The 27,981-nt window shown below is 45.5% G+C and overlaps 1 protein-coding gene across 2 annotated transcripts; it reads right to left on the bottom strand.

Annotated features, from left to right (window-relative positions):
* Positions 1-444: 444 nt before the first annotated feature.
* PHF11 (PHD finger protein 11) lies at positions 445-21,471 on the bottom strand. Of its 2 annotated transcripts, none has more exons than XM_086620706.1 (10): positions 21,446-21,471; positions 20,489-20,610; positions 18,923-19,030; positions 18,022-18,155; positions 13,953-13,999; positions 10,655-10,713; positions 8,367-8,433; positions 5,918-6,040; positions 4,489-4,560; positions 445-1,324 (listed from the first exon to the last, which is right to left on the bottom strand). In XM_086620706.1, the coding sequence occupies exons 2-10, from the start codon at positions 20,594-20,596 to the stop codon at positions 1,185-1,187; spliced, it is 858 nt and encodes a 285-aa protein (XP_086476832.1). In that variant the 5' UTR covers positions 20,597-20,610; positions 21,446-21,471; the 3' UTR covers positions 445-1,184. The 2 variants fall into 2 exon arrangements, with proteins under 2 accessions (XP_086476832.1, XP_086476841.1); XM_086620715.1 differs by lacking the exon at positions 21,446-21,471 and adding an exon at positions 21,223-21,331.
* Positions 21,472-27,981: the final 6,510 nt, after the last annotated feature.

The raw sequence follows: 27,981 nt of genomic DNA, 5'->3' as shown, positions 1-27,981 counted from the left end.
TCAGAAAAAGAGCTCACATAAGCTTTTGTGTCTTTCCCATACCAGGATTTTGTTCTGTGGGGCACAGCTCATCGTTCTACCCCAAGGGCTTATGTTTTTAAAGTTGTTATTCTGTGCTCCCTGATCTCCATCTCCATCCAGAACAAGCTCAGATTAGACCTTGTACTAGTTGGGGGAGAGTACAGCAGTTTCCGTAGGCTGGTGCTGCAGCAAGTGCTGTTTGATGTGATCATCAGGGCGATGGAGCGCTCTGCTCACAGCTGCGAGGCACAGTGTAGTGCAGCTACAGTGGCACAGCACACCCCCTCCAACAGCACGGAGGGTGTCCCTGCCCATGGCAGGGGGGTTGGAACTAGATGATCTTTGAGGTCCCTTCCAAACCGAACCATTCTATGATGACACACACAGCTTTCTTAAAAACGTTTTATTTTTAACTTACCCTTTTGTAGCTAAACAATGCTTTTCTGTATTCAAATGATTTATTATTTTTTTTTAAGACAAAGCACATGGAAGTTACATCCTTTCTTACAGGAGAAAGGAAGATACAGTCCATTGTTTGATCCATTTTACATTGTATGTGTTATTTAGAGTATAATGCCCAACCGTTTCTGGTCTGCCTGCAAACGCTGTTTCACCACTGCCATTACAGCAGAACTAGTTATACATTAAGAAGTCAACCAAGAATCATTTAATTAAAAAACAAACAAACAAACTCCTGTTTATAATTCAGAAGGCTTCTTTGAGTGCAAGTTCTGCTAATTTATCTTCTTTGGAAAGCCAAAGCAGCAATGTGATCCTTGAAAACATCACTGTCTGGGTGCAGACAGTGAAGCAGCCACCACACAGTCAGAGGAGGGCTTCCACACATAAAGTGACTCCAAGAAGTGCTCTGTGGCAGCTGATGCTCCCTTGTCTTTGAGAAAAAAAGTCTTTACTGGAAGGTTTTGTCAAGCTTTTAAAAAAAGCTAAATTTCGTGTATAACACTCATTGATAAAATTTAAAGAAAGGGATGACTTGAAATTATTGCAACAGTGAGGTACAAAAATGAGTAAAACACCCCATTCTCGCTTGTGTCCCTATCTTGGAGGGGAGGTGGGGAGGGAATTACTTAGACACAGACCAGACGTGCTCCATGATTAAAAAAAATCCTAAATATTGACACCGTTACGGAGAGACTTAGGAGTTATTCAGATACTGTACTAGAGGTACTAGCGGTGTTCTCTGGGGTAGGAACGATGGTGTCTTTTAAGTCCTGCAGTAGCTCAATCTTGTTATCCAGTCTTTTTCTGCTTTCCAGAAGTTCCTGGATTTTCCGTTCCGTTCCTATTACGAAAAAGAAAGGGATAAAAGCTTTTATTCCTATGTAACTTATTAATTTAAAATACTTGTTATACATGTATCAACACTGCCGAGGCTACCAATGCTTGAGTTAACCTACAGCAGAACCTCTGCCGCTCCGAAGCGAAGCCTTCAGCCTCACAGCCTGTACGCTTGGGCCGCGCTGTGTGGCAGAGACCGGCTGAAGGCCCAAAGCGGCAAAGGACAACGCAAAGCAGCAGAGTTTCAGACACACACTTTGCCATCCGTAACGTCAAAGCCACCGTAACCTGATGGTGTTAACTGCAAGTTTTAAATGAAGCACTTGCTTCGTGCCGTGACACCACACGCGGCGGTGGCGGTGACCTCTGAGCAGCAAAGTGTGTCAGCGAACAACAAAGTTTTCCTCAGGCTGTGTGAGACTGTCAGAGCTAAGATTTTTAGTACGAAGCAAAAGGTGTTGTGTACAAATGTGAATAATTTTTCTCCTTTTTTTGGGGGAAGACATTGAAGGAGGTCTCCAAAGTTGCAATGGGTAGAGTGGGGAATGTAGCTCCAGCTGTTTACTCCTGTTCATGCTGAATTACAGAGCATGAACCATCCTTAAGTGTGATTTTTTTTTTTTTTCAAAAAAAAAGCCTTTGGCCTTCTGCCTCCCCCTGGCTGCTCCCTCTGTGTTCAGAAAGCCCACCGCTGCTGCTGTTCGCTCATGCCCACAAAAGATGACATCTGTGCACACACTGTCATAACCCATTTCTAAATACGTGACCCAATGAGGTTGAGTGTGGATGTTGACAAGCAGCCAGAAGGATGGCAGTGCCCACTGCCTGTTGACAAGTTCACGGTTCATGAAGGAGGGACTCAATGCCTCCCCATGGCTCTAACTGAAAAAAAGGCGGTGGCCCCTCTTCTCCCTGCTCTCAGCTGGGTATGATTTAATAAACTATCAGAAATAAACAAAACAAAGAGCAGACATGATTGTGTTAGTGTATACAGCATATGGGTGACCTACAGATGGCAGACACACGGCTCCGCTTCTCTTCTTCCAAAAGGAAGAGGCAGAAACAGAAAGCCCAGGGAAAGATGTCAGTGATGGGAAGGACTGGCCTATGGGAGTGCCGCCATAGGAAGGCAGGTAAGAGATTGGGCACCTTCCACCTCATACAGGAGATGACCTAAAGGGAAAGAATATGTATTTCTGCAAAATGAGGAATGATCTGAGGAATGTGGACCTGGAATGACCACACTTACTCTCCCATAAGACAAGTGCTAAGGGGCTCTCGGTCAAGGTACTGCACAACAGTTAAAACAAACTATCGCTGCCTTTGTCTGCGCAACTGAAGTGCGGAATTCACTGCTACGGATCCCCTGAAAACAAATGCGCTCAGGAGGTCAAAAGCTGCTGGACAGACTGCTGACCAGCAAAAGCAGGAGATTAAAGCCGATGGAGGTATCGCCCCAAGCAGGACACACGGCAACAGAACAGAAAACAGAACTAAGGAAGTCACTTTGCCTTGGAGGAGAGAACGAGAACCTCCAACCTAGAAATTTGAAATTATTGATGAGGCAATGGCAGGTCCCACATGAAGTTTTAAACGCAGTCAAGCTCGCAGTAAAGCTGCATGCTGCAAAAGAACCATTTATCCCTATATATAAAAGGAATTTTAAAAAGCAGTATCAACAATTCCAGTTCAGAGGAACCTTGCTCTGCTGACATGTAAGGCTTTAGAACAGGTTTAGCACAATGATCCAAGAAGTGAAGAAAAGATAAAATTAAAAAAACGGACTGAAGGTAAAGCATGTCAGATGATCCAAAATCCTCAGTTCCAGGAGGAAGATCAAAGACACAGCATTCATACTAGTCCTACTTTATTTAGTCCTAGATTTTGTATGTCATCAGAGGCTTGCTAGCTAGAGCTTGGAAGGCAGATTAGGAAAAAAAAAAACAAGACAAAAGCTGGTGATTTCCTTCCCTCCCTACAGTTTCACTTGTAACTAACCGGGTTTTCATTCCTTTCTCACTGGTTCATTTTAAGACCTCCTCTTGGATCAGCTTTGGAACCAGCCTTGACGTGTGTTTTTGTTATTGACCTTGAAATTAGAAGTAGGCTGCTGGTATCAGAAAAGAACATCTGTGTGGTACAGGAAGAACTGAGCTGCTCGAGTAGTGGGGAACTGGAGAGGTGACAACTTCTACACATGAGAATCACATGGCTGTGTGTAAGTAGGTGCCAATATCAGGAATTCCTCCTGTAAGTGGAGAAGAGGATGAAATAATTGAGGCAGCTGTGAAAGAAGCATGTGTGATCCCAGGTTGTGTCATGTGAGGAGTTTTGAGCAGGGATGTTTGAATGTCCTCAGATGAGGCACTGGTAGAAATCAGCCACTCCCATTTCCAAAAGAGGAATTTAAAGGAGGAGACTAAAGACAGGGCCTGGATTTTTCACAGTGGGTGTAGGTGGAGCAGGGGAAAGAGCAAACACCTTCCTGAAATGAACCTCAGCGTTAGCTGGTTAAAACCCATTTCCGTATTCACAGGGATAAATTAAAGCAGAAGTTAGGACAAGGCTGCTAACTGTGAGCGAGGGAAACGGGAGGAAGACACCTGCCTACCTGAAAAACAGTTTTAACCTTGTTGCTTACGACAGCCAAGACTGGATGCCAAGCGCCAGAGTTTCCATCTGCACCGGTTGTCCCAAGCGACCGCGTGTTTTTCAAAGCACGTGACACTTGCCATCGGGTCCAGCTCACAGCGTTTAACTCTCTCAACTGCAACGCAACGGCCAGTCTGAGCAGCATCCCGTGGGAGAGGAGCAGAGCTGTGAGGCAGGCAGGCTGCTGAGGGGAGGCTGCGGAGGAGGGAGAAATAACCTGCGGAGACGGGACAGGAGCGCAGCCTGCAGGAGAGGGGAGTTCCTCTGAGGTGGAGACCCTTTGGTCTTTTAAACCTGTGGAACTGTCACTTGCCTCCTCCTTCAGTCAGATTTGACATACTGTACTTCTAAAGATTCAGGTCGCACTGGCTTTTATTCCGCTATCTATATAATGTTAAAATAAAGTTCCTTGGCATTTTCATTTTAAATGGCCATTTTATCAAAACGCTCAGAAGAATAACCTCAATGCCAAAAACCATACCAACTGCTGCTGCTCCGACAGCTTTTTTCACATACCTGAGTGAACATTTGTCAGTATATTTTCAAACAGTCCGCAGTCAAAGAGTGACACCACTGTCTCTTCATACTCTGAGGAAAGAGATAATTTGATTTAGTATTATCAGGGAAAGGTTTCAGGAGCCCGGCATTACTGCAGAGCCCCACATTAGAAGCAGCACAACACAGTAATTACTTATTTTATATCCCACCGATCGCCTGAGGTTTTAAGATGTCTTCCTTCTCATATAGTCTACATTGAGAAAGAAGGAGCAATTTGTCCACTCTACTTGGGTGTTTTGTTTTTGGTTTTTTTTTAAGTTTCATACAGAAAATAGGAATGGGGACCTACTTGTAATTCCCTTTTTGGGTCTGCACCATGTGAAGAGTCTATTTAAAAATGAGCAATGTACTTCAGTCATATTTCATTCTATCGTGTCAGGACTTCACGTGTAACAGCAAAGCTGACCACACCAAGTCCTCTTGACAGACCATGTGACAGGTGGGACAGTGCTATCACTGTTTGATGTTAAAAACCAGCCCAAAATGATGGGCTGGTTTTTCAGGCTTCCAATGAAACGAAATACAAACCACCCACAGAGCTTGCATGGCCATTAAGAGGTTTGCTTAATGACAAAGAGCTTTGAACACCTAACGCGCCCTGGACTTCACTACTGCTGTCATGTTACGCACAAGTTGCTCGTGATGAAGATTTAGCCAGGTGGGACATTTCCCTTCCCATGCATGTGCTGCAGTTACTTTGCAAAAATCAGCATACGTTATCCCAGGGTATTACTCAGAATTTTGTAAAGCTGGGAGGGCAATAGGGGAAGGTTTGAAATTTCCTTTTTCACTGTGTTGTGGACAAAGCAACATCACAGTGGAAACCTCCAAGAATAAAGCACTTCATACAAGCTGACACTTAAACCCATAAAACCCACAAATACACACTAACAGTTGACATCATTAAAGTTCCAAGTAATCTTGCAAAGATTTAAAAACGTACGTAGTCAGGGACTTTTCCCTCAAAAGAGAGCGCTGATTAGCAGATAGCTGGTCCCTCTGTGAAGCCGGAAGAACACCACAGACTTACGAACCCAATAAACCCTTCCATTTCTCCTCAGGACCTCTCTCTTCTTCAGTGCCTGGGAGAAGAGGTCAGGCTGAACCCACCTATGCTTATGCACATTTGCTTACGGGTAAAAGGTGGCTTCAAAAACTCCAAGTTAGAAGGCCCTACTGGAGCATGCCGAGTTGGCAGCTCTTCCCCTCTGCTGGCACAGGTGTACCAAAAACTACTCACTACGTGCTGTGCAGACGCAGAAATAAGGCAGGACTCAGTTATTTAGCACTGAAGAAGTATTCTCAGGAAGGTGACCCAGGGCCGAGTGCCCAGCATTCAGATGAGCCTTTCTGCGCCGAGAGCAGAGTCCCCCATGGGTCTCCATACCTGTTTCCGAAGTGTTGTCATCCATCAGTTTTTCCTGCGCCAGGTGAAGCGTGTCCAGCATTTCTTCAAATATGTCATCCAGAAGCCCAGCTCGCTTGCATTTTCTAAGGAACTCTATTTGGACTGTCAAAACACAAAACCACACACTCTTATACAGATGTGACCCTGACCACAGCTGCATGGGCTTAACTCCCTCGCCTCAGAAACAGAAAACTTTGGTCAACTCCCCCTTCCAGTAACAAATATTTATGCAAATCCCTGGTTCCTTCAGCTACCCACTCAGCCCTTTTCAAAGTGGGAACAAAACCACGGTCAGGCCAATGAAGCACTGTGCTGGGTATAAGGTTACCTAAGCTCTAGACTCGGCTTCATTCATCCACAGCAAATATCTCCACAAGTATAAATGCTCCATTCCCAAAGCCTCCTGATATCCCCAGCAGAGGGAAGCAGGTGATTTGTCTTGCTTTTTTCCCTTCCAATCCTCATGACCACACTGTGGACTAAACAGGCTAAAGGACAGAAAACAGTGCCAGAAGTGATGCGGTGTTGGATTTGGTGAGAGAATTAAGGCTACTTTTACTCAGTGATCCAGACATTAAACTCGTTTGTTACAGCCCAGTTTATACGCCTTAGTCAGATCTGGGTTGCTAGGGAAATAACTACCTATTTCTTCTTCATCTCAGAGCAGCAGGTCAGTGACCGGTTTCAGTGAAGATCAATTCAACGGGCTGTTCAGAAGGAAGGAGCAATCGGACAGCTCACAGAAGCCCGCCAGTCTCCATTAAAAACAACATTACTTTTTTCTGGAGACATCTGTGAGAAAAGAAATGCCATTTCTCTTACACTAGACGCCCTCCAAGTATTCCAGGATTCTTTACAGGTTCCCTGCTCTTTACAATTGTAGTAAAAATTCAGAAAAAACATTAGGCGGGCACCTACTGTTACAAGACCGTGCCCACGTACTAAGCACAGCCATGGGACGGTGAATAACCACCACTAACACCTTTCAGACTGCCAAGCCACAGCACAACCCCGACAAGCAGCTGCAGCAGGACTTTCGAGGTAACATCAAAGCTGCAGAACTAAAGGATGGGTCCAGCGTTTGATTTCACTGTTAACACCGTATTTACGTAGTAAAATACTACGTTGTGTTAAGCACCCTGTGTACAGCCAGGGTTCAAAATTACAAGAGTTCACAGTGCGCTGAACTCCTCTCTCACTGCTGGGACACTGCTCAATCCCTGCTCCTCACAGCATCTCCTCGGCTAACCCCTTCCAGAGTGCCACCTGGCAGAACTACACACCTCTCCTTCGAGAGGGGCTCAGCGCAAAGAGGCTGAGGTGAAGAAGAAATGATTACATTTTAAATTTAACTGTAGTGATATGGAGGGGGGCACGTCTGGGAGAAGCACCCCTGTTTGCTGGAGACACACAACTGAACACAGCGGCTGGCCAAGGCAGGGGCGTTACGGTGAATTCACTGGCTCACGTCACACAGCGAGTCTCTGCCGAGGCACAGAGACTTGTTTGCTGCACAATTATTATAACCTGGTTTTGGTTGTGGCTGGGACAGAGCTAGCTTTCCTTTTTAGCAGCTAGAAGAGCTCTGTGTTTTGGATTTAGTCTGGGATTCGTTGAGAAGAATGTTGATAGCGCACTGATGTTTATAGTTGGTGCTGAGACCTCAGGGACGTTTCAGGTTGCCATGTTCTTGCCAGTGTGCAGGAGCACAAGAGGACAGGGGGGAGCATGGCCGGGACAAGAGGCTCATAACTCCCCTATGAGTTTAACTTAGACTTAGGATTGAGGGCTAAATTGCTAAATTGGCCACTGAAGTATTCCGTATCACACAAAGCCATGTCCAGTGTACATATGAGGGCTGACAGGGAAGAAACAATCTTGCTCTTCCAGGGGTGCTCTCTGACTCTCGGCATGCTCTCTCTCTCTTTCTCTCTTTGGGTCTCTCCCTTGTCTGGATTGTGGTGTCAGGACTGACCTGCTTCAGAATCATTTGCTGGGATGGGACAGGCGTCGGTCACCAGGTGGTGAGCAATTACACTGTGCATCACTTGTTTGTATACATTACTATCATTACCCATATATATAGTCATCTATTATTATCATTATTACTTTTAATTTTATATTACTAGTAGTAAATTGTTCTTATCTCAATCCACGAGTCTCCTTCCCTTTTCCCCTTTAATCTCTTCCCCATTCCCCAGGGGTAGGGAAGGGTGAGCGAGCAGCTGTGTGGCATTTAGTTGCTGGCTGGGCAGAGCCATTCTGCAAACCAGACTTCTGCTCCCTTGCCGGGGCTTGGAGAGTCACTCGTCCCAGGAGAACAATAAAGATACATTCGCAGCATCGCTGCTGTCAACCATCTCCAAGCTCTGAACTTCAACATAACAGATCACAGTATCTCCTCGTTGTCCTATAAAGTGAGTTGCACCTTTATGCCTGTTGGTTTTCCTTTTTAGTATTCGTAAGCTGTTTTCTTCTGCTGTCTCTTCTGTGCTCTGTAAGAAAATCAGAACAACGCATTTTTACATCATGCTGACGTTTACTGCTCTGTTATCACCACCTTACCTCTATATTGGCAGAAAGATAAAAACCAGCCCATATTTCTGTGAATACAGTCAGCTTCTCTGTACAGCTAACCATATTCCTCTCCAGACATTCAGTTTTTAAAAAGGGAAGCAAAAACTGCTTCAAAGTAAAAACTCTTCAAGAAAAGCCCAACACCTGGGACACCACTCTCCTTAATCATTGCTGCATTTGCAAATAACACAGATGTTAACAAATGCCTACTGCTAACTCCCAGGGCAAATGATGCTGAGTTCCCTGGACCTGATGGAACACTAGAAAGTATTTGAGAGGAGAGGAGGAACATTTTTCTTCTCCTTTGGACAGGACGCAGTCATTCGCTGCTCTTCCACATCATAACACAGTACTACAAATAATTTTTAGGCTCTGCCACAAAACTCCAGCAGTGTAAAAACACGTTGCTTACACAATGGTAAACAATTTATCCCCAGTGATAAATCCTGGAGTCCCTCAGCTTCTTATTTGCAGTGATTTCTGAGATGGCTAGCACTGCAGAGCAGCAGAAACAGCACATTACCATGGGTAACAAGTTCATGAATTTCAGCTGTAATACCATGAACATAAGTGGATTGACAGCTGAGAAATTCCTGGAGACAAATAATCTGCCCTTATGAGAGTACTACATAAAAGCTGCAGGTTGTCCATGTCCCCTTACACCACCTCCCTTTAATCTCAAGACCTGGGAATGGCAGAAGTGTTTCCCAAGGAAAGCTGGATGCTACTTCCTCTAGAAAGGAGAAATCCCAACCCCTCCAAGAGTCAATGGAAGTTCCCATGCCTACTTCTGTGGGGCCAACAGAATCACCTCAAAACTTAAAATAAGCTGTATTTACAGTTTTCTAACAACAGCCCCTAAAACAGCTCCTCCTGCAGCCAGAGAGATGCTCTGCCTGACAGCTCCTGAGCCCTTGGCAAGGCCATCTTCACCGGCAGAACTGAGAACTGCCTGATCTGCAATGAAAATCTGCCACGTTTACCATCAGCGCAGGCTCACAAACGAGTAAGTGCTCGTTTCAAAGACCAATGACTCATCAAAAGCAGTTTTTAGCCATAAGCAAATCTGAGGGCTGTAGTACTTCCAGAGAAAAGGAGCCCCCAAAAGGAAGCTCTGGTTATGTCAAGATCACAGCCACTGAGTCAGCCAGGTTCAGAGGTTCCTATCACATTTGTGCCACATTACCCGAGGGAAGCATTGTCTCTGCCTGAAGCAGCTCCAAATGCAAACATAGAATCATCTGGTTGGAAGAGACCTTCAAGATCATCGAGTTCAACCATTCACCCTGCACTGTCAGGGTCCCTAAACCATGTTGCTCAACATCAAATCTACATGGTTTTTAAACACCTCCAGGGATGGGGACTCCACCACCTCCCTGGGCAGCCTGTTCCAATACTTCACAACCCTCTCTGTAAAGAAATTCTTCCTGATATCTAATCTAAATTTCCCCTGGCGTAACTTGAGGCCATTCCCTCTTGTCCTGTCATTCATAACATGGGAGAAGAGACTGACCCCCATCTCCCTACAACTTCCTTTCGGGTAATTGTAGAGAGTGATAAGGTCCCCCCTGAGCCTCCTCTTCTCCAGACTAAACCGTCCCAGCTCCCTCAGCCGCTCCTCATAGGACAAGTTCTCTAAACCCTTCACTAGTTTCGTTGCTCTTCTCTGAACCCACTCCAGCACCTCAACGTCCTCTTGAAATGAGGGGCCCAAAACTGGACACAGTACTCCAGGTGTGGCCTCACCAGTGCTGAGTATAGGGGGACAATCACTTTCCTGCTCCTGCTGGCCACACTGTTTCTGATACATGCCAGGATTCCGTTGGCTTTCTTGGCTGCTTGGGCACACTGCTGGCTCATGTTCAATTGGCTGTTGACCAGCACCCCCAGGTCCTTCTCTGCTGTGCAGCTTTCCAGCCACACTTCCCCAAGCCTGTAACGCTGCAGGGGGAGCCGCAGGATCTTGTCATTCGTTTTGACAGAATGACAAGATCAAAACAAGGCAGCTATAAAGGAAGAGTTACTGCTTCTGTGAGGAAGTATCTTTCTGAATACACTGTCAAAATACTTCACTAAAGAAGTCCTTTTGCTGTAGCAGATGTGGGTTCCTGTGTTAGAACTACTTTAATTCAGAATTACCATTTGTTCCGTGATGGTGGAAGATTTCAGTGAATGTCTTCTCCTCTTATTAGCTGCATCTAGGAATCAAGAAACAATCAAGTAACAAACGTGTCAACATCAGACTGATGATTTTACATCATTCAAATTCTCTCTTTTCGCAAAAAGCTAGAAAAGTGAGGCACTTTGGGTGGCAAGGGAAGAGTATGTTCCAGTTTCCCCAAACACCTGACATTTCAGTGTAATTCACATTTTTTTCCACGTAAGAAAAATTCCAAGCCTGAACCATTAGGAAGAAGTGCAAATCACCATGGCATTAGGATATCACTTTGCCTTTTAAACTCAGTATAAAGCAAACCCCAGTTTTTAACGTAAGGTTCTGGACTGTGGCTAAGAGAACCGACTCTCCCCAGCAGCAGCACTACCTCTAGGTGGTAAAAACTTCAGGTGAATTTATGAAAGATGACTGTTTCTTTTCAGTCAATCCTCGTTTATGTCAATACACCCTCAAAACTAAGACCACATAAAGAATTATTTTAGGTGTAACAAAGACATACAAATGGCATTAGGGTTTTCATCAATATAATGACCTCCTAGAAAGCCTCCAGAAGCAATTTGACTTGTGAGATTAATATTGTTTACACTACAAAGTGTTTTTAGTGACTTGGTATGAGATCTTCACAAAACTATCTGCTTTCACTTTGTCATTTCTATCAGCATGCACCAGTCTCTCTCCAACATCGTAACTGGCAGCTGCTGAAAACAGCTACAGCATCACAAGCAGAGAAGGGTAACTCTGGCAAAGAAGACATGGCAGGAGCAGAGACAGCTAAAGGAAAGTTCAACCACCCACCAAAACCTGAGGCTTTTAAATGCAGTGGGGTTATATGCTCCTTTCCCTTTTAAATCTACATCCTTTGGGCAGCACTTAGTAAGGTTTTTGCTATTAGAAATCATCCTACTAAGAGGAATGTGGAATTACTATTGGTGCAGGAAGGCTGTTGAAACAAATTTGGTTTTTGAGTACTCTTCGAGTATGGTGCTGTACATTTGCATTTTTCATGGCCTGAAAGAAAATCATAGCCTCTCAGTTTATCCAAAATAAATCTGAGAGGCCTAATCTGGAGCAGTCCAGGAGACACTGGAGTAGGCATACAGTGTTGCTTGCTGTCTAGCAGGACATCTTTGATTTGTGGTAGGATTTTCTCAGCTCTTCCCGATGTTTGCTTTAGGGATGCTTTATAAAACAAGAGAAACACCGTCTGAAGAGCAGCCCAACTCTTCCTGATCCCACAGTGTTCTCAGCTCTTCTGTGTTTGTCAGCCTTTACTCTGAGTACATCCAACATTCCCAATTAACCAGAGGTTGGAACCTGTTTCCAAAGTGCCCTCCTATCTCTGCTGTACAGAGCTGTAAGGAGACCTCCTAAGGCACTCTATCCCCTTCCAATCACACAGCAGAGCCCTGACATTTCAGCACAGGAATGTTGTGTGGACCAAGAGCAAGAGGATGTTCCTTGACCCCATGTTCCCCAAGCTACTACAGGAAAACAAGCCTGGAGAAGCAGCCCTTAGGTACCAGCTCCTGCTCCCACACAGCCTCGTGCTGGCTCAGCCTGCCCCAGACGAATGGCTGAGCTACTTTACCTGAGTCGGATCCTGAAAGTCAAAACTCTATGGAGCCACAGCACTTCCATCCCAGCCTGTCTCACCCCTCACCCTGTGTAGACCTGCAAACGCACTCAGCACAGGTGTTCCCTGCCTTCCCAGATGGGCCAGGAGTGGGCCCGACAGGGTACTTAATACTTCAGTCAACTCACCAGCAGACATCCCTGGCTATTCTGAGCACCACGCATGCATCTGACAGCTGCTCAGAGGTGGGAGACATCGGGCTTGGGGAACCAAGTGCCATTTACCCAACTCTCACAGCTGTTCTTCACCTCCTGGGGTACAGCTACTCTCTCAGATAGAGGTGAGAGAAGCTCATTCAGGAGGCAGGGCAGATGCTGCCAGCAGAATCCATTTACTCCTCATAAACAGAGGGTCTCCAAATTCAGTGCCTCTGGAAGATGTCCTCTAGGAGAAAACTCTCTTCTCAGGGAACAGGTCATAGATTCTATATGCAGCACTTGAAGACACCAAGATCTTCAACTTCATAAGATTTAAGCCTTCCTTACGAAGGAGGCGGTCTACAGGGCTGGGCCTAATGCTTTAATCTCATCTCATACTGGAAACGAAGCAATCCTGGCCCTGTCTAATACTCGGGAGACCACCCGGACAGACCCAACAGACTGACAACCATGAGAAATCAAATGAATTCAAAAAGGGAAGGAATGTCAGGCCTCAAAACTACTAAGTGAAATAAGAAGGTGCATTTGGTTAGTGAACCACAGAAAATATCAGATGTTAAATGGACTCTCTGTCTGGCTAAGAAGCCCCAGACCCTATGACTAAAAGTTTAAATGATAATCACCTAACCTGCCCCTTGAGCGGAATCAGGCTGGAGCCAGACTTTGTTAAGATAAGCCAAAGTTCACGACACTTCAGTGGTAGCACGATACTCTTAGCATTAGTGCTCACAGTTCGATTCAGCTTAACTTCAAAGTGAAGGCCAGTCTAAGATCCACTCTGTTTTGAGCAGGACTGCATGCACGAGGTTAACAAAGCCACAGATTTGGTTAATGCAGTGAGATTACTGACTACCTGTGAATCAGCGAGGTCCAGGACTGCCAAATCAAGGTGCATTTCTGTAGTAAAGGAAGCAATCCTTAAATAGGGGTTGTATAACCCTTTCGCTATGCTTAAAAGCTCTTTGGGATCCTTCAGAATGAAAGGCCCTATTTAAAAAACTACTGCAATGAATACAGACAATGCAAATGTGAATGTTTTAACACAACTACAGATAAAAATCCCAAGGTGACCACTCCTGTAACACCCCTTGCTAACAGCTGCAAGCTTGTGCATTACTCATTAGCATGGCTCTCGTATCTCACAGTGGTTTTACAAGCTGCTTGAGTCTACCTGCCTGCACGGAGTAAGAATAATTCCACGAAAGATCAGGTCCACAGTTTCAAGGGAGATTTGAAGTCAGTTGTAAGGGAGATTTGGGGAAGAGCAAATAAAAACATTTCCTACTTCAAAAACCCTTCCTGATTTTTGTGCATACACATGGATCTCAACCAAATCACTCCTGCAAGATTAGAAAACCACCACTCAATTACAAAGGTGGAGTAACACTTATTTTGTTCAAACAAGTTATTGACTGTAGGATACAAACTTTTAAAACAAATGAAATCAATGAATCCATTAAAAAAACTCACCATAGTGATTGCTCCTACTGCCTGGGTCATGTTTTGGGCAGAACACTCTAAAATTTAAGTTCAATTTTAAGAAAAAGAGAAAAAGTATTAATAAATACGTAAACAGAGTTATGCTGACTGATTTTAACAGATATTTTCCCCTCTTTTCATTGAACGTAAACTGAAAGACACTTTTAAGAAATTACCAGGATTTCTGTTCAGCATTACCCACCTAGGAAAGCACCTGCTGTAAAGGCACACACATGCACAAGTTTGTATCATAGAATCGTCTGGTTGGAAGAGACCTTCAAGATCATCGAGTCCAACCATTCACCCTGCACTGTCAGGGTCCCTAAACCATATTGCTCAACACCAAATCTACACGTTTTTTAAACGCCTCCAGGGATGGGGACTCCACCACCTCCCTGGGCAGCCTGTTCCAATACTTCACAACCCTCTCTGTAAAGAAATTCTTCCTGATATCTAATCTAAATTTCCCCTGGCGTAACTTGAGGCCATTCCCTCTCGTCCTCTCATTCATAACATGGGAGAAGAGACCAACCCCCATCTCCCTACAACTTCCTTTCAGGTAATTGTAGAGAGTGATAAGGTCCCCCCTGAGCCTCCTCTTCTCCAGACTAAACCGTCCCAGCTCCCTCAGCCGCTCCTCATAGGACAAGTTCTCTAAACCCTTCACTAGTTTCGTTGCCCTTCTCTGAACCCGCTCCAGCACCTCAACGTCCTTCTTGAAGTGAGGGGCCCAAAACTGGACACAGTACTCCAGGTGTGGCCTCACCAGTGCTGAGTGTGTTTGTACTTTGAGAGCCTCAGTGGACTCTGAGCACTGAAGCTTTGAATTATCAGCTCCATTGCCTCGCTGTTTGGACTTGCTCACTCTTCAAATCTTGAGCCAGACACATTTCATCCGGCGTGGCAATCGCTGTGGCAGAGGTAATCATACTGAGACGCCTTATTAAAATGAGATTAACGCTGTAAAGATGAAATACTACAGTACTAATATCACTTGATCATAGCTACTGCAGCTCTTCCCCCTTGCCTTGTGCCACTCAGGCCAGGTCCAGAACCTCTTTAAGACGTATCTGCTTACCAGTCAGCTTGACCTTATAAGCCCTGCACGATGTGCTGGCATAGCCACGCAGCACTGCACGGCCACACACAGTACCAGTTACTTGCTTGGAGATCTCTCTGCCCCTCCCTTTCCACTGCCCAGTGCTGACGAGGTGGTCCCCAAATCCTGAGGAAGTAGGGCACCCTGTTTGAGATCCAGTAGCTTAAAGCTGCTCAATCCATTTGTTCCTTAAAGACTTTAGATGTGAGATCGGAATGTTTTCTCTGGTTCTAGGAGAGCAATGTGAATTCCTTGGAGGAGGCAAAATGCAACAAATACAGCTAGAAACATTCCTTATCTTCTGGATAAGATAAAGTGTAGAGAACGTGAACCAGCTTCTACAATATGCCTTTCTTACAGAAGGATCCCAAAACACTTTTTAAGCAAAATCACCTTATCAAGAGTGTGATTGAGAAGAGAGCTGATCTCTTCATTACCAACCTATTTGCCAAGACTAACGCTCCAGTGTTCAAAAGCAATTTTTAAAACGAAATGCGTTTACCAGGACATTTTCTAATTATTGTCATTCTTTTATTTTAACAAAATAGAAGCACTGACTTTAGAAATGCAGTCTGTTTCCTTGATGAGACAGCTTTTTTGCATGAAATTTATTTTGATGCACGAACCCACAGATTTATGCATGTCTAACAATTCAATCAAAGCTAAGTACTGGAGGCACCTTATTTACATCCCTGAATTTCTAATATTGCCCTTTGGAGGTTGCTTTTTTCCTCCTCTCCCTTTAATCCTATTCTTTCCCAGTTAAAAACAACCTTCCTAAGTACAAGAAGATCTTATAAAGAACAGACAATACTTCTTATTTCTCAGGCCACTTGATTTGGAAGCACTTCCCTACTACAATTTTTGCAAGATGGCAGTACAAACTACGCTTATTTCCCCACCTCTGCTCTTAACTAGCCACTTCCATAGCACTGCATGCCTTCTCTTTTTTGTTCTGCTCTATTTGTTTGGATAATCACCCCTCATCGTTGCCACGATGGCAACTCAGAATTGAAAAATACCATTATCTCTCTCTTTCTCTCAGGAGTTCTCTCTTTTGATACATTTTTCAGTATGTTGTATTTCACCATGAAAAAGTGCAAGGGGCTGTCCATCCATGTCCACTGTTTTTCAAGCCTTGTCTTCTCTCCAATAATTTCAGGCTAGCTACAGATTTCCTGCTTTATTCATGGCACTGATACTGTGCAAAAGTATTTGGGCTCAAATCCCTGAAACCTGCCTCACCATCTTTCTCTAATCCAGTCCTCTTTCATCTCCTCAATGCAGGTTGCTATAGCCTAGTTTTCTATATCTCTAGGCTATAGACAAGCAACTAGTCTCACACAGTGACTTAATACAAGGCACTTTTAAGGGTCCCTCTTCCAAACCTCCAAGGTCACAAGCTCAGAAAACTACCAAATCAAACTATATATTCAACCACTTCTTTACCAGTTTGTATCTAGACTGCTACCAGTCCCATTCATTTTTCCACATCTTGAGGAGTTCAGTCTTCCTCAGCCTGAGGTACCCTTTCTAAAGCTCTATGATGAGAGCTACTTATTCTGTGACCATAGAAAGTTTCCAACTTCCCAGCTACACTCTTTCATGAGCTTTGCAGACTCCCAAAGGCTCTATAAACATAAACTACACATATCATCTTCACTATACAGCTGGGCCTAGAAGATAGGATGCAGAAGGATGTATTTATTTTGGACTGAGAGCCCCAGTGAAGCAGCCAGGAGTAAAAGTGTTTTGACACAAAAGGACTCATCTTCCACTGCTGCTAAGGATTGCACTACTCTGTCTTTTCCTGCAACGAGTAGTGATTAGATGGTCTACCAGATTCATCTAAGATGAACATGGCCTGTGGTCTCTCTGGCCCTGCACAGAAATGGACATCGGGGGTTTTATGCACCTCAGACTTTACTATAACTTCAGCCCTTCAAAAGGTCCCTAAAGTCTCAATTTGTCAACTCCTTCATCCGCATTCTCCAAACAACTCGTTCCATCTACTAACAGCTATGCAGGCAATCTGAGGGCAGCGGACACCAGGACTAGCATGATCAGGACAGAAAATTTTAAGTATATTTTAAGTTGGCGGGAATACGAAGTTCTCTGTTAGCATATGGAGAAGATTACCAGAATTTGCCTAATGTGATCAGACCTAGAAGCTATAGCCTGCTCTGTGCTCAGACCATGTTTACTGAAGCTTCGGAACCAATGGAAACCGAGAATGAGTAACTAGAATAAAAATCTTAGGTCATAGAATCACAGAAGGGTTAGGGTTGGAAGGGACCTCAAAGATCATTTAGTTCCAAGCCCCCTGCCATGGGCAGGGACATCCTCCACTACACCAGGTTGCCCAAAGCCTCATCCAACCTGGCCTTGAACACTTCCAGGGATGAGGCATCCACAACATCTCTGGACAACCTGTTCCAGTGCCTCACCACCCTCAATGTAAAAAATTTCTTCCTTAGACCTAATCTAAATCCACCCTCTTTCAGTTAAAAGCCATTGCCACTTGTCTTATCTAAAGCCATTATCACTTGTCTTATGCCCGTGTAGAAAGTTGCCCTCCAGCTTTCTTGTAGGCCTCCTTCAGGTACTAGAAGACTGATATAAGATCACCCCGGAGCCTTCTCTTCTCCAGACTAAAAGTCTTGAAGTCCTTGAAGACTAGCTACATAGCCAGTAAGGACTGGCTTCCTCAGTTTTGGCCTAGTGATCTTTCAGGCGTGTTGCAGGCTCAAACACTGAATAGATTCCTTCCCACTGCTGTGATGTCTTCCTGCGAAAGGAAAACATTTCCCCTATTGCTTGAGAACAGAAGATCAAGCACCACTTTAACAGAGAACACATTTCCTTCTCAAAAAACTCTAAAAACCACACAATTTTTAAGTCTCTGTTCCTGACATAACCACAAAAACTTTGACAATAGTTAGAAAATACTTGGTTAAATACCGGTAGACTCCATTTACTTCATCCGTTTCTATCGCCGCGTCATCGCAGAGGGCGCAGAAGTAGTGATAACTTCTGCGACAGGCTCTTTCCTCGCATCCCACAGTGGCTCCTTTCTTGCGACAGAAGTTGCACACCTGGAGCAGGAGGAGGTTTAGCTGGTAAGCATTGCAGACAGCTCCTGAAAACCTTGCCATACAGGACAAATACTGTCCTCTGTGGGAAAAATCAAACCTTTTGTTGCAATTCGCCTCCGTATAACTCAACAGGCAAGTTCACTCCTGAAAACTGCCCTGGTCACTATTTCAGCCACCTTTTTGCTATCTTGCCTCTGTTTCATACACATGAATTTGTAAAACAACGCGAAGAGCCATGTGAGGGCACTCGGTAACTTCCCCCCGCTTCCTCTAAATCGTGCCCAAGTTATTTCAATACCTATTGGTATTAGTGCCTGTGTTAATGTTTCCTAGGCTAACTTCATAACGAAGAGAGTTCCACCCAGGATGTAAGGGAGGAAGGCAGCTGAAGACAAAGCCAATAAGAAAACCTCACATAAATAACCTTCTTTCTGCTAAGACCAGAAGGCGTTTCCCTTTACACTTACAGATTGCGTAATTTTGTTTCAGGCAGTGGTTTAGTCCTTTACCAAAGTCTCTTTGGAAACTTAGACTAAGGACTCAAATGCCAGAAAAATCAACGTATTTCAATACAAAATTAACCACGTTTCACCAAATACAATGTCAAATCAATGTTTCTAACTCTAAATCTGTAATTTCCCTAGTCTCAGTAGATCAGAAGGACCAAGTACTTTTCCACATCTTTTTTTTTCAAGCACAAAACAGGCCAGACAATCTTCAGTACTATGAGGTCGGACTAATTGCACATTCAGAAAGAAAATCCTTACCAGCCGCTTTCCTCTCTTGAGTTCTTTCAACACTGATGCCACGTCAAACCTTATATCCAGGTTATCTGGGTTATACTCTTCAGATTCCACAAATCCTGAGGAAAATAACTAAAGACAAAAGAGGCAATATTAAGAGTGCAGAAAAGCGAGGAAGAGTATATCTTTTCTTCTTGCACTTGCCCATCCTAAGAAGGCCAATTTTTCTCTTCTAAGAGGTTTCACCTACATTGAACAAGGAGCTGTGCTTAAACCTTGTTACAGTCAAAATAAGTTTCTTGGTCTATATAGGAGATTTCACATGACCTGAAGGTGAACTAAGATAACAAGGCAAGAAAGTGAACTTGGTAAGAAGTGTGAATGAAGAAAGCCTGGAAGTCCAGGCTGCCCAGAGTAAGGAGGGGAAGCTCTTTGACTGTCAGATCTTCATGAATTGAACACACTGTTATCTGCCCAGTTGTTCAGCCTTACAGCTGGATGCAACATTTCTCTGTAATGAAATTTCCATACAGTCCAATGCTGACAACAGTTGACTGCATGAGAAACACAGGAATGCTGTACAAAGCCTGGGAGAAACCCACAAAAAAACGTGTACATGCACGTTCAGGCCAGTTTAATTCCCAGACGTGCTAAGCCATGATAATAAGTGAGGAAAGGGAAGTTCTTAGCAACTCTTTTCTAATCATTATATATAGCTAATTCCAAACAAAAGCGAGCTCCCCTTAAGCCAACTGCCAGGCAAAGTCTGCCTGCTCAGAAGGGGATAGCTAACTGCGAAAAACGCAAACAGTGCAGAGAAGCCTAAGGCAGAGATATTAGTACAGTTGTTGGGGGGAAAAAAAGAGTAGTAGAAAAATAAAGACGTAAACCTAAAACCTGCGAGAATAGAAGGCTGGAACAGTGAAAGCCAGAAAGCTGTTCCAGCAGCAGATGCGTCTCCTGCACTAAGTGACCCTCACTGAAGGGAGAACATGGCATCTGTAGCTGATTCTGCACCCAAGAACCAGCTCCACTAAAATCTCAGAATAAAGGTGAGGCATTTTGACAGCAAAAAGAGAAAATACATTCCAGGATCACATCACGTTTAGAGCTTCACAGATATTTTTTACATAATCTACTTCCGATATTCTTATGTCTTCTATAAAATAAGGCACCGACTGGGAAGTTTTACAGCTTGATGTATCAAGTGATGTGAATATTTTCCTGCAAAGGTTTAAGTACGCAACTTTCTGTGGTCTGAGAAGCCTCGTTCAATTTAATGTCTCAAGAAGACCTATTCCTGCTGCTAGACTGTATGTCTGTCTAGAACCATTCATCAGGAACAGACATGCATGAAAACACCACAAATCAACATGTCCAGCTGTGCAGCCCTGTCCTCCAGGTCTCCAAAATTCTGGCCAAGCCCAGTTGGTTTTTATAATAGATTGAAAAGCTATGAAGTTGCTGCTTTGGGTAACCAACCTTTCCATTCAGACACCATTGTAGAGTCAAAACCAGACAAGCAGTGGAAACTTCCCCTTCAGCTCTTCTCCATTCCTCTTAGGTATTGAGCAACTAAAAGCCACTCACCAGACAATCCTGATGAGCCGCAATATTTCGCTCTTTGGCAATGTACATTACAGAACCGGCCTCCCCCTCCGAACAAAACGCACATGTTCTTCTCACCATCTTCGCCATTATCCGGAAAACGCCTAGAGCAGGAAAACCAGGACAAAACACAAAGCAATTGATGCAACTATCTTACACCAAGCAGGACGAACAGAAGAAAGCAGAGCTTGCCAGCACTTGCCCTCTAACTGCCCCTTCACCTACATCCCCTGAACCTTGGTTCTCTGCTCCTCCAGAAACAATCACTAGTAGAACAGGCGAAGCCCGCTCTTGGGACAGCAGGGGGATGGAAACCAGCTCCTGGGAGCTGGTAAGGAATAGTATAAGAGTTTTCAAGCTTCCTCGGCAACATCTGCTCCAACAACAGGCTCAAGAGTGGGCCAGAAAGTCATGGCTAGATGTGAAATCCCTTTTATTTGCAGGAGGTCAGTCATCCATAGCAGTGCCTTCCTTAAGCTAGTTTTGCCACATGTGAGTCTGCAAGTCAACTGTCCTCAAATTTCTCCAGTGCCTTCCAGGACTTCACAGAAAACAAGGAAGAAACACTAATTCCTCACTGTAAAAAGGACGTAGCAAAGACGGGTGGGGAAGCTTGCAAGTAAAAGGAGTAGAAGACAGAGTTGGAAATGAGAGATTTGAACCTTCTCTCTCAATGAGGTGGAGCGCTAATGTGACCAACATAATTTTCTCTATACCCTGAGACTTGCCCCATGGCCATCTGTTCTCTTCTTCTGGCCATATCCACTCAAATCTTAATTGCTCTTCTTCACACAGCCTCTCTTTTCTCCAGCAGCTGCAAAATTTTAAGACCAGCTACTTATTTCACAAAACAGTCTAAATGTTTCTGGATAAGCCTTTCAGGCATTCCCCACCAGTAGTTCAGAGCATCACACCACACATTAGTAGCAGAAGTTTTACTTTGCCTGTGGTTTCTGTGCAAGTCCACTGCAGAAATCTTCAACAATTTCCCACTCCTACTAGGTGTGACACTGCAAACTGCCCTTTGCTGGAGTCGTCACCTCTGACAGCACAAACTCCTGTAGGATAAGGGTAAGAAAAGTCTGCTTTTACTTTCAAGAAATAAGATGTGAGGTTAAATTATAGCGAGAGAGTGAGCAGTAAGGTCCAAGTACAAAACAGGCAGGAAATCTCACAGTTCAGCAAATCTCACGCACCTTTCTGTGGCTTTCAATAGCCAACCTCTGTTTTCATTACTTCACATCTCCCTTCCATAAAACAGAGGAGGTAGTTTCAAGTGAGAGCACCACCAGAGTAGAAAAGGATTAGATGTCTCCCCTCTGGCTCTACCACTGAGAATTTACTTAATCACAGGCAAGTCACTTTGCCTCCACACACATCTGGGTTTTTTTCCCCATACTTCTATCTCTTGTAAGCAAGGTAGGGTAGGGACTGATTTCTAATATCCATCTACATGGCGACCATCACATCAGTCTCAGAACTTCAGCATTAAAGAAATACAATACAAAGAGGAACGTATAGAAAAAGAAATACTAGAAACAGAATAGCAAAGACAGAAAGAAATTAAAAAGCTGAACAAGCTAGAGTTTGAACGGTCTAGAACTCTGGAAAAGTTCTCTGCAGCAAGCTAATACCTGGATTTGATGCAGATACATAGGCCCTGCTCAGGCCCAGTGAGAGGATCCAGCTCTGAGGGTTTTGGGAATTTCGTAAGGAAGAGGCTAAAGGTGAAGTCTACAGTCCCTGGTGTTCTTACAGGAGAAATCCTGGTGCTGCAAGACAACAGAGGACACTCAGTCAAGGTCAGCCTTGGGGTCACCCCAGCACCTTTGCAGGAACTCTGAAGCAGTGGAAGGACAGCTCTTGGCCATTCCTCACCGCAGAAGCAGCCAGCCTGCACCATTTAGCTCAGTGTCCTGACTCCCACAGGAGCGTTGCTTTGGCCCTGTGCTCTCCCCCAGCTTTCTGCTACAGATTATTGCCAGGGAGAGGATACCAAGCTGAATGGGGAAATGGATCTGGTTGGCTGCTCTCAAGTGAGAAGGGAGAGGCTAAGGGAGAGGTTCCAGTTCCATAGTTTAATTACATTTCACCTAAACAAGGCCTTGCTTTCGCAGGTCTTAAGCCTGCTGCTCACGGATTCCGTTTGACACCTCAGAATTTGTCTGAAAAGGCAAGAAATTGTTGTTCCTTACTCAGCTCCTTCAGTAATACTTGTGACAGCATAGATCTGTTATTCTTTCTCCTACTGTCTCCTTTTCAATTTGAAAAATATGAAACTATTTAGTTGTTCCTTGTACAGAAGATTCTTCACATCTTTGATCATCCCTATCACTTGTCAATCTCTTCTCTGCTCCTGCTACATTCCAAGAGGAGCAAACAACCTTCAAAAGTGTGGGCTACCATTTACAATACAAAGCCACAACAGCACTCTGTATTTTTTTATTCTTTCCTTAATAATTCTTAATATTTCAATCACATTTTAGACTGCTGCTGAGCATGGAGCCAACACTTTCATAGAACTATGTATTACAGTCCCCCAGATATCTTTTCTGAGTGGCATCAGATAGTATGGAGGGCATCAGCATTATGATGATTTGAGCAACCTGATCTAGTGGAAGGTGTCCCTGCCCACAGCAGGGGGGCTGAAACTAGATGATCTTTAAGGTCCCTTCCAACTCAAACCATTCTACGATTGTTGCTCTGACACATGCATCATTTCCCACTTATCAATGCTGGATTTTCACCTGGTGTTTTATAGCTAAATCACATGCTGTCATAAAGTCCTTCTGCAACTCTTCACAGCCAGCTTTCACTTTCACTGCCACAGAAGCAGACTGCAGGAACCTAAAGTGACCAATCCATCTGTAAGAGCTGGAGGCCCCTCCACTGCCCTCCAGTAATGGCAGAGCAAATGAAGCTGCAGAACAGAAGACAGAGGAGAGGCAGCTGAGGGAAAGAAAGTGTCACGTGCCTCTTGCTGCCTCTCTGGTACCTGTGCCATTTCCTAAAAGCAGGTTTTTGTTTTGGTTTTTTTTTTCCACAGTGATAAAATGGAAGAGAACAGGAAACGAAACAGAAAGTAAAAAGGGACAAGAACATTGCTGGCAAGTGCACAGGGGGACTGTGTCACTTCCAAATACACGTTGCTGAAACATTACCAGTTATCCAAGTTTTTCCTCTCCAAAACCAATTCTGCAAGCGTGTGTGCAAGTAAATAACACACATTTTACACAGGAGGAAATTAAGGCACAGAATGTCAATTGGCATACCTGTAGGGGAATAAGGAAAAGATCCTAAGTCCCCTGACTTCCAGTGCGCTACTGAAACTGCCCTAGCTCCTGCTCTGCTCTCCTCTCCACTTCCACATAGTGAAGGAGTTGATTTGTTGAAGTAGAGAGAAAGAAAGAAATTACGCACCTATTATCCTACACTCACTGCGTCCTCTGTTTGCGCTTTGTGGGGCAAGCAGCACTGCTGGTCATGACCTGAACAAGCACCCTCTGTTCCTCCCCAGTTACTAGTGGCACATCCAGCCTTTATAAAGCTTTCAGAATAAAAACCACAAAGATATTGGCCTTTCTGATCACCTTTCACTTGCTAGAGGGGAAATAATTTTTAAAGATCTAAAAAACACATTTTCTTTAGAAAAGTATATGTTAACACATCTGATCCAAGTAATGGGAGTGACTGGAGGGTTCCTCATCAGATCTAAACTCTCACATATTCACAAGATCACAGAAAGGTTGTGGTTGGAAGGGACCTTTGAAGATCACCTAGTCCAGTCTCCCTGCCATGGGCAGGGACATCTGTCACTAGATCAGGTTGCTCAAAGCGTCATCCAAACTTACCTGAACACCTCCTATGACGGAGCATCCACAACTTCTCAGGTAACCTGTTACAGTGCCTCATTGACTTCCTTATGACTTATCTAAACCTACCCTCTTTCAGTTTAAAACCACTGTCCTTTGTCCTGTCACTACAGGCCTCGGTAAAAAGCCTGTCTTTCTTATAAGCCCCCTTTGTACACTGAAAGGCTGCTAGGTCTCCTCAGAGCTTTCTCTTCTCCAGGCTGAAAAACCCCAACTCTCTCAGCCCTTCTTCACAAGACAGATGTTGCAGCCCTCTGATCTTTTTTCATGGCCCTCCTCTGGACCTGCTCCAACAGGTCCATGTCTGTCTTGTGCTGGAGACCCCAGAGATAGAGGCAGCACTCCAGGTGGGAGATGTCTGTACTTCTGTTGTTATAGGTCCTCCATCGCTCCCTGATGTGCTTCGTGTAGTAACACCTTACCCTCTACCAACGCACCACTTTGAGCGTTTTTAAAACACAGCAGCATCATTTTTAAGAGAATAACGGTTCCCACCTTGCTCCAACCGCTAAGTGCCACAGGGCAGAACTTGAAGGAGGACAGGGATCGACTCTCCAACAATTTAGACACCTAGGTGCTGAGGTGGGGCTGGGATGGGGCCTGCTGAGGTGATGTCTTCCCTCATGCCCCACTCCTTCGAGGCCTAACGGGGTGAGTTGTCAGCTAGTTGGGCCTGCCTCGGCCCGGAGCCTCCCGGGGCGGCTCACCCGCCCCGGGAGGCTCCGGGCCGAGGCAGGCCCAACGCCAGAGGTACCTCCGCCACAACCTCCACTGTCGCTGAGGGAAAACCCGGGGCCGCCCTCACATCCTCGCTCTCCCCCGAGCTCCAGCCGGGCCCATTCATTGAGACTCCGGAAGGGGTGGGACAAGCACCGAGGGGGCACCGAACACCGGGCGGCCCCAATTCCCCCTCCCCGTTTCCCGCAGTGACACTTACCGCGGGAACCATCCACCCGCGTCCTCACAGCCAGCCCCTTCCTTCCTTCCTTCCTTCCCCCCCTCCCCCCCGCCCAACTCTCCCACGCGGAAGTGGGCGCGGCCAGCCGGCCCACCGAGCATGCTCAGTAGGCGCCAGCCGTGGCCCCGCCCCCTGCGGGGAGGGCCGCGTGCTGCAGCGCCTCGGCGCTGATTGGCTGCGACTCCGCAGGGAGGGGAGGGGAAAGAGGTGGAGGAGCACCGCCCCTCGGCCGGTCACATGACGAGGGAGCGGCGCCCGGCCCGGCCGCCGCGCCTTTGGGTGTGCCGGGGCTGGGTAGCGCGGGTTCGAGACCCGCGCCCGGCGCCGGGCAGCCATTTCGCAAGGGATTTCCCCAGGGGGAAGGGGAGATCCTGCATTCTCCCATCGGCCTCCATTCATTTTTGCACATCCCTTCAACAGGAGAGGCGGGCAGGGGGAGAGCAGGTGAGGGGCTCGATGTGACGGGGAGGTCGTGATCAGTGCCCAACGTGGGGCTGACAGGGTGACATCTGACCGAGCAGCAGACTCAAGAGATGGGCAGGAAAAGCCAGGGCAAGGCTGCCATCAGGCCCTTCGTTTAGTCGACCCCTCCCCAGGGGAGGAGGAGGTGGCTGCAGTGCACTGCCTTCACCCCCAGTGATCATGGTGCTCACCCAGCACACGAAGGACGAGACAGTCCCAGCGCTGCAAGTCAGCACTTTTCCTTGGTCAGGAGGTCAAAGACAGGTTTGTCCTCGGGTGACTGGGGATATCTAACTTGCTACTGTGCCACCTCCTCAGTGCAGGGCTTTGTTGATAGATGATCATTAAGGTCCCTTCCAGCCCAAACCATTCTAATTCCAACCCCTCTGCCATGGGTAGCGACACCTTCCACTAGATGAGGATGCTCAAAGCCTCATCCAACCCGGCCTTAAACACCTCCAGGGATGGGGCATCTACAGCTTCTCTGGGCAACCTATGCCAGTGCCTCACCACCCTCACAGTGAAGAATTTCTTCCTTATATCTAATCAAAATCTCCCCTCTTTCAATTTAAAGCCATTGCCCCTTGTCCTATCACTACATACCCTTGTAAAAAGTCCCTCTCAGCTTTCTTGTAGGCCTCCTTTAGGTACTGGAAGACTCCTGTAAGATCACCCTGGAGCCTTCTCTTCTCCAGACTGAACAACCTCAACTCTCTCAGCCTGTTGTTGGTGCTTCCTTGCTTGTAAGCCTGATGGTTCACACACACACACCAATCCTCTCCCGCCACCCATGTAAACAGACGATGAGTGTGCACCAGCTAACTGCAAAGTGTAAGCAATACTGGGAGAAGCTCGTTGCTCTGCAGGTCTCAAGACAACACACACCACCAGGAGATCTCCTCTTCCTGCTTCACACTGGTGCAATGTTTCTGCAAGCTCTTTGAACACCAGCCACTCAAGGTTTAAGCCAAAATTGTGCCAGTGAGACCAAGGTTTAGGCTACACGAAATTCCTCTGTATTACATGGGGTAATTAAACAAACTCTAAATTTCCACTTCCAACAGGTCACCAGCCACAACACAACAGGCACGTTCAGGCCCATCGGAAGGCTGCACCAAACATAACATGGAGTGCTTGTAGATTAGTTCCCTTCACTGGCCAGAACAGCTTTGGCTATCGCAGCCTCAGGGCTGAGAACTGGTTCCTGCTTCTCTTTCGTTTTGTGGTGTAGCTGTAGGCTTGAAATCTCTTCTTTGTGACCACGGCAGTCTCTCACAGACGTGTTTCATTCCCGCACACAATTGCCTAAATCATCACTAACTCCTGCAAATAGCACTTCTCTCTGCTCTGTGAAACAGGAAATCCAATGACAAAAATCTGCTAATGGTTGAGCAAATACCAACAGACAATTCCTCATGATCTGCCATGCACTGCCTCCCACAAATTCAGGAAGTGAAGGTAAGGTGAACTGCAGGGTCAGCTTTAAATCCACCTATGATGGATGCACTCAATTCCTTGACTAAACTCATGCTAGTTGGGTTCAGTCTCCAAAGGAAGCAAAGGCCTTGGCCATAACCAGGCCTAAAACTTCTCTAGCTCCAACCTCTTGTCTGAAAACCCTCACAGGCACAGGATGACATGGCAAGCATCGATGCATATAGGCTTGGAAACTGGAACATCAGTCATGTGATTAATGCATGAATAGCGGGTGGTTCTTCCAAGACTCATTTATCAAGGAACAAAGCAAGCTGTGGGTACAAGAAGTCTCATGCTTACCTTTTCCATCACAGGTAATTTGACTACGAGCCAACCACTTTATTCCATAAATGACAGCCTGAGTGAGCCACCTTTGAGCTCTCCCTGCTAGGCAGCTGGCTGCAAGGTGGTTCTCCCCTTGAGCTGGGACACCTCTGAAGGTTGCTCCTCTTAAGCTGTGAGACCCCTTACCAACTGCAAATTTTTGGTAAGTGACTGATAAAGCACATAATTTTGTATTATAGTGCACTAGATTTTCTACTGGTAACTTTGAATCATTATTATATCCTCTGCAGCAAGTAACAGAGTGAATCTCACCATCAAACTTCGCTAAGTCTCACCTCTACAACATCTCACTTCAGTAGAACCACTTTTGCTGACACTTTTGGCAGTGGTTCTTCGAGTGGTCTAAATCACTTGTCCACGAC

The sequence above is a fragment of the Tauraco erythrolophus genome, chromosome 1, assembly GCF_009769465.1.
Source record: "Tauraco erythrolophus isolate bTauEry1 chromosome 1, bTauEry1.pri, whole genome shotgun sequence".
In the NCBI taxonomy this organism is placed as follows: Eukaryota; Metazoa; Chordata; class Aves; order Musophagiformes; family Musophagidae; genus Tauraco; species Tauraco erythrolophus.
The sequence above is the reverse complement of the archived record's forward strand: the minus strand, read 5'-3'. Positions and strand labels throughout refer to the sequence as shown.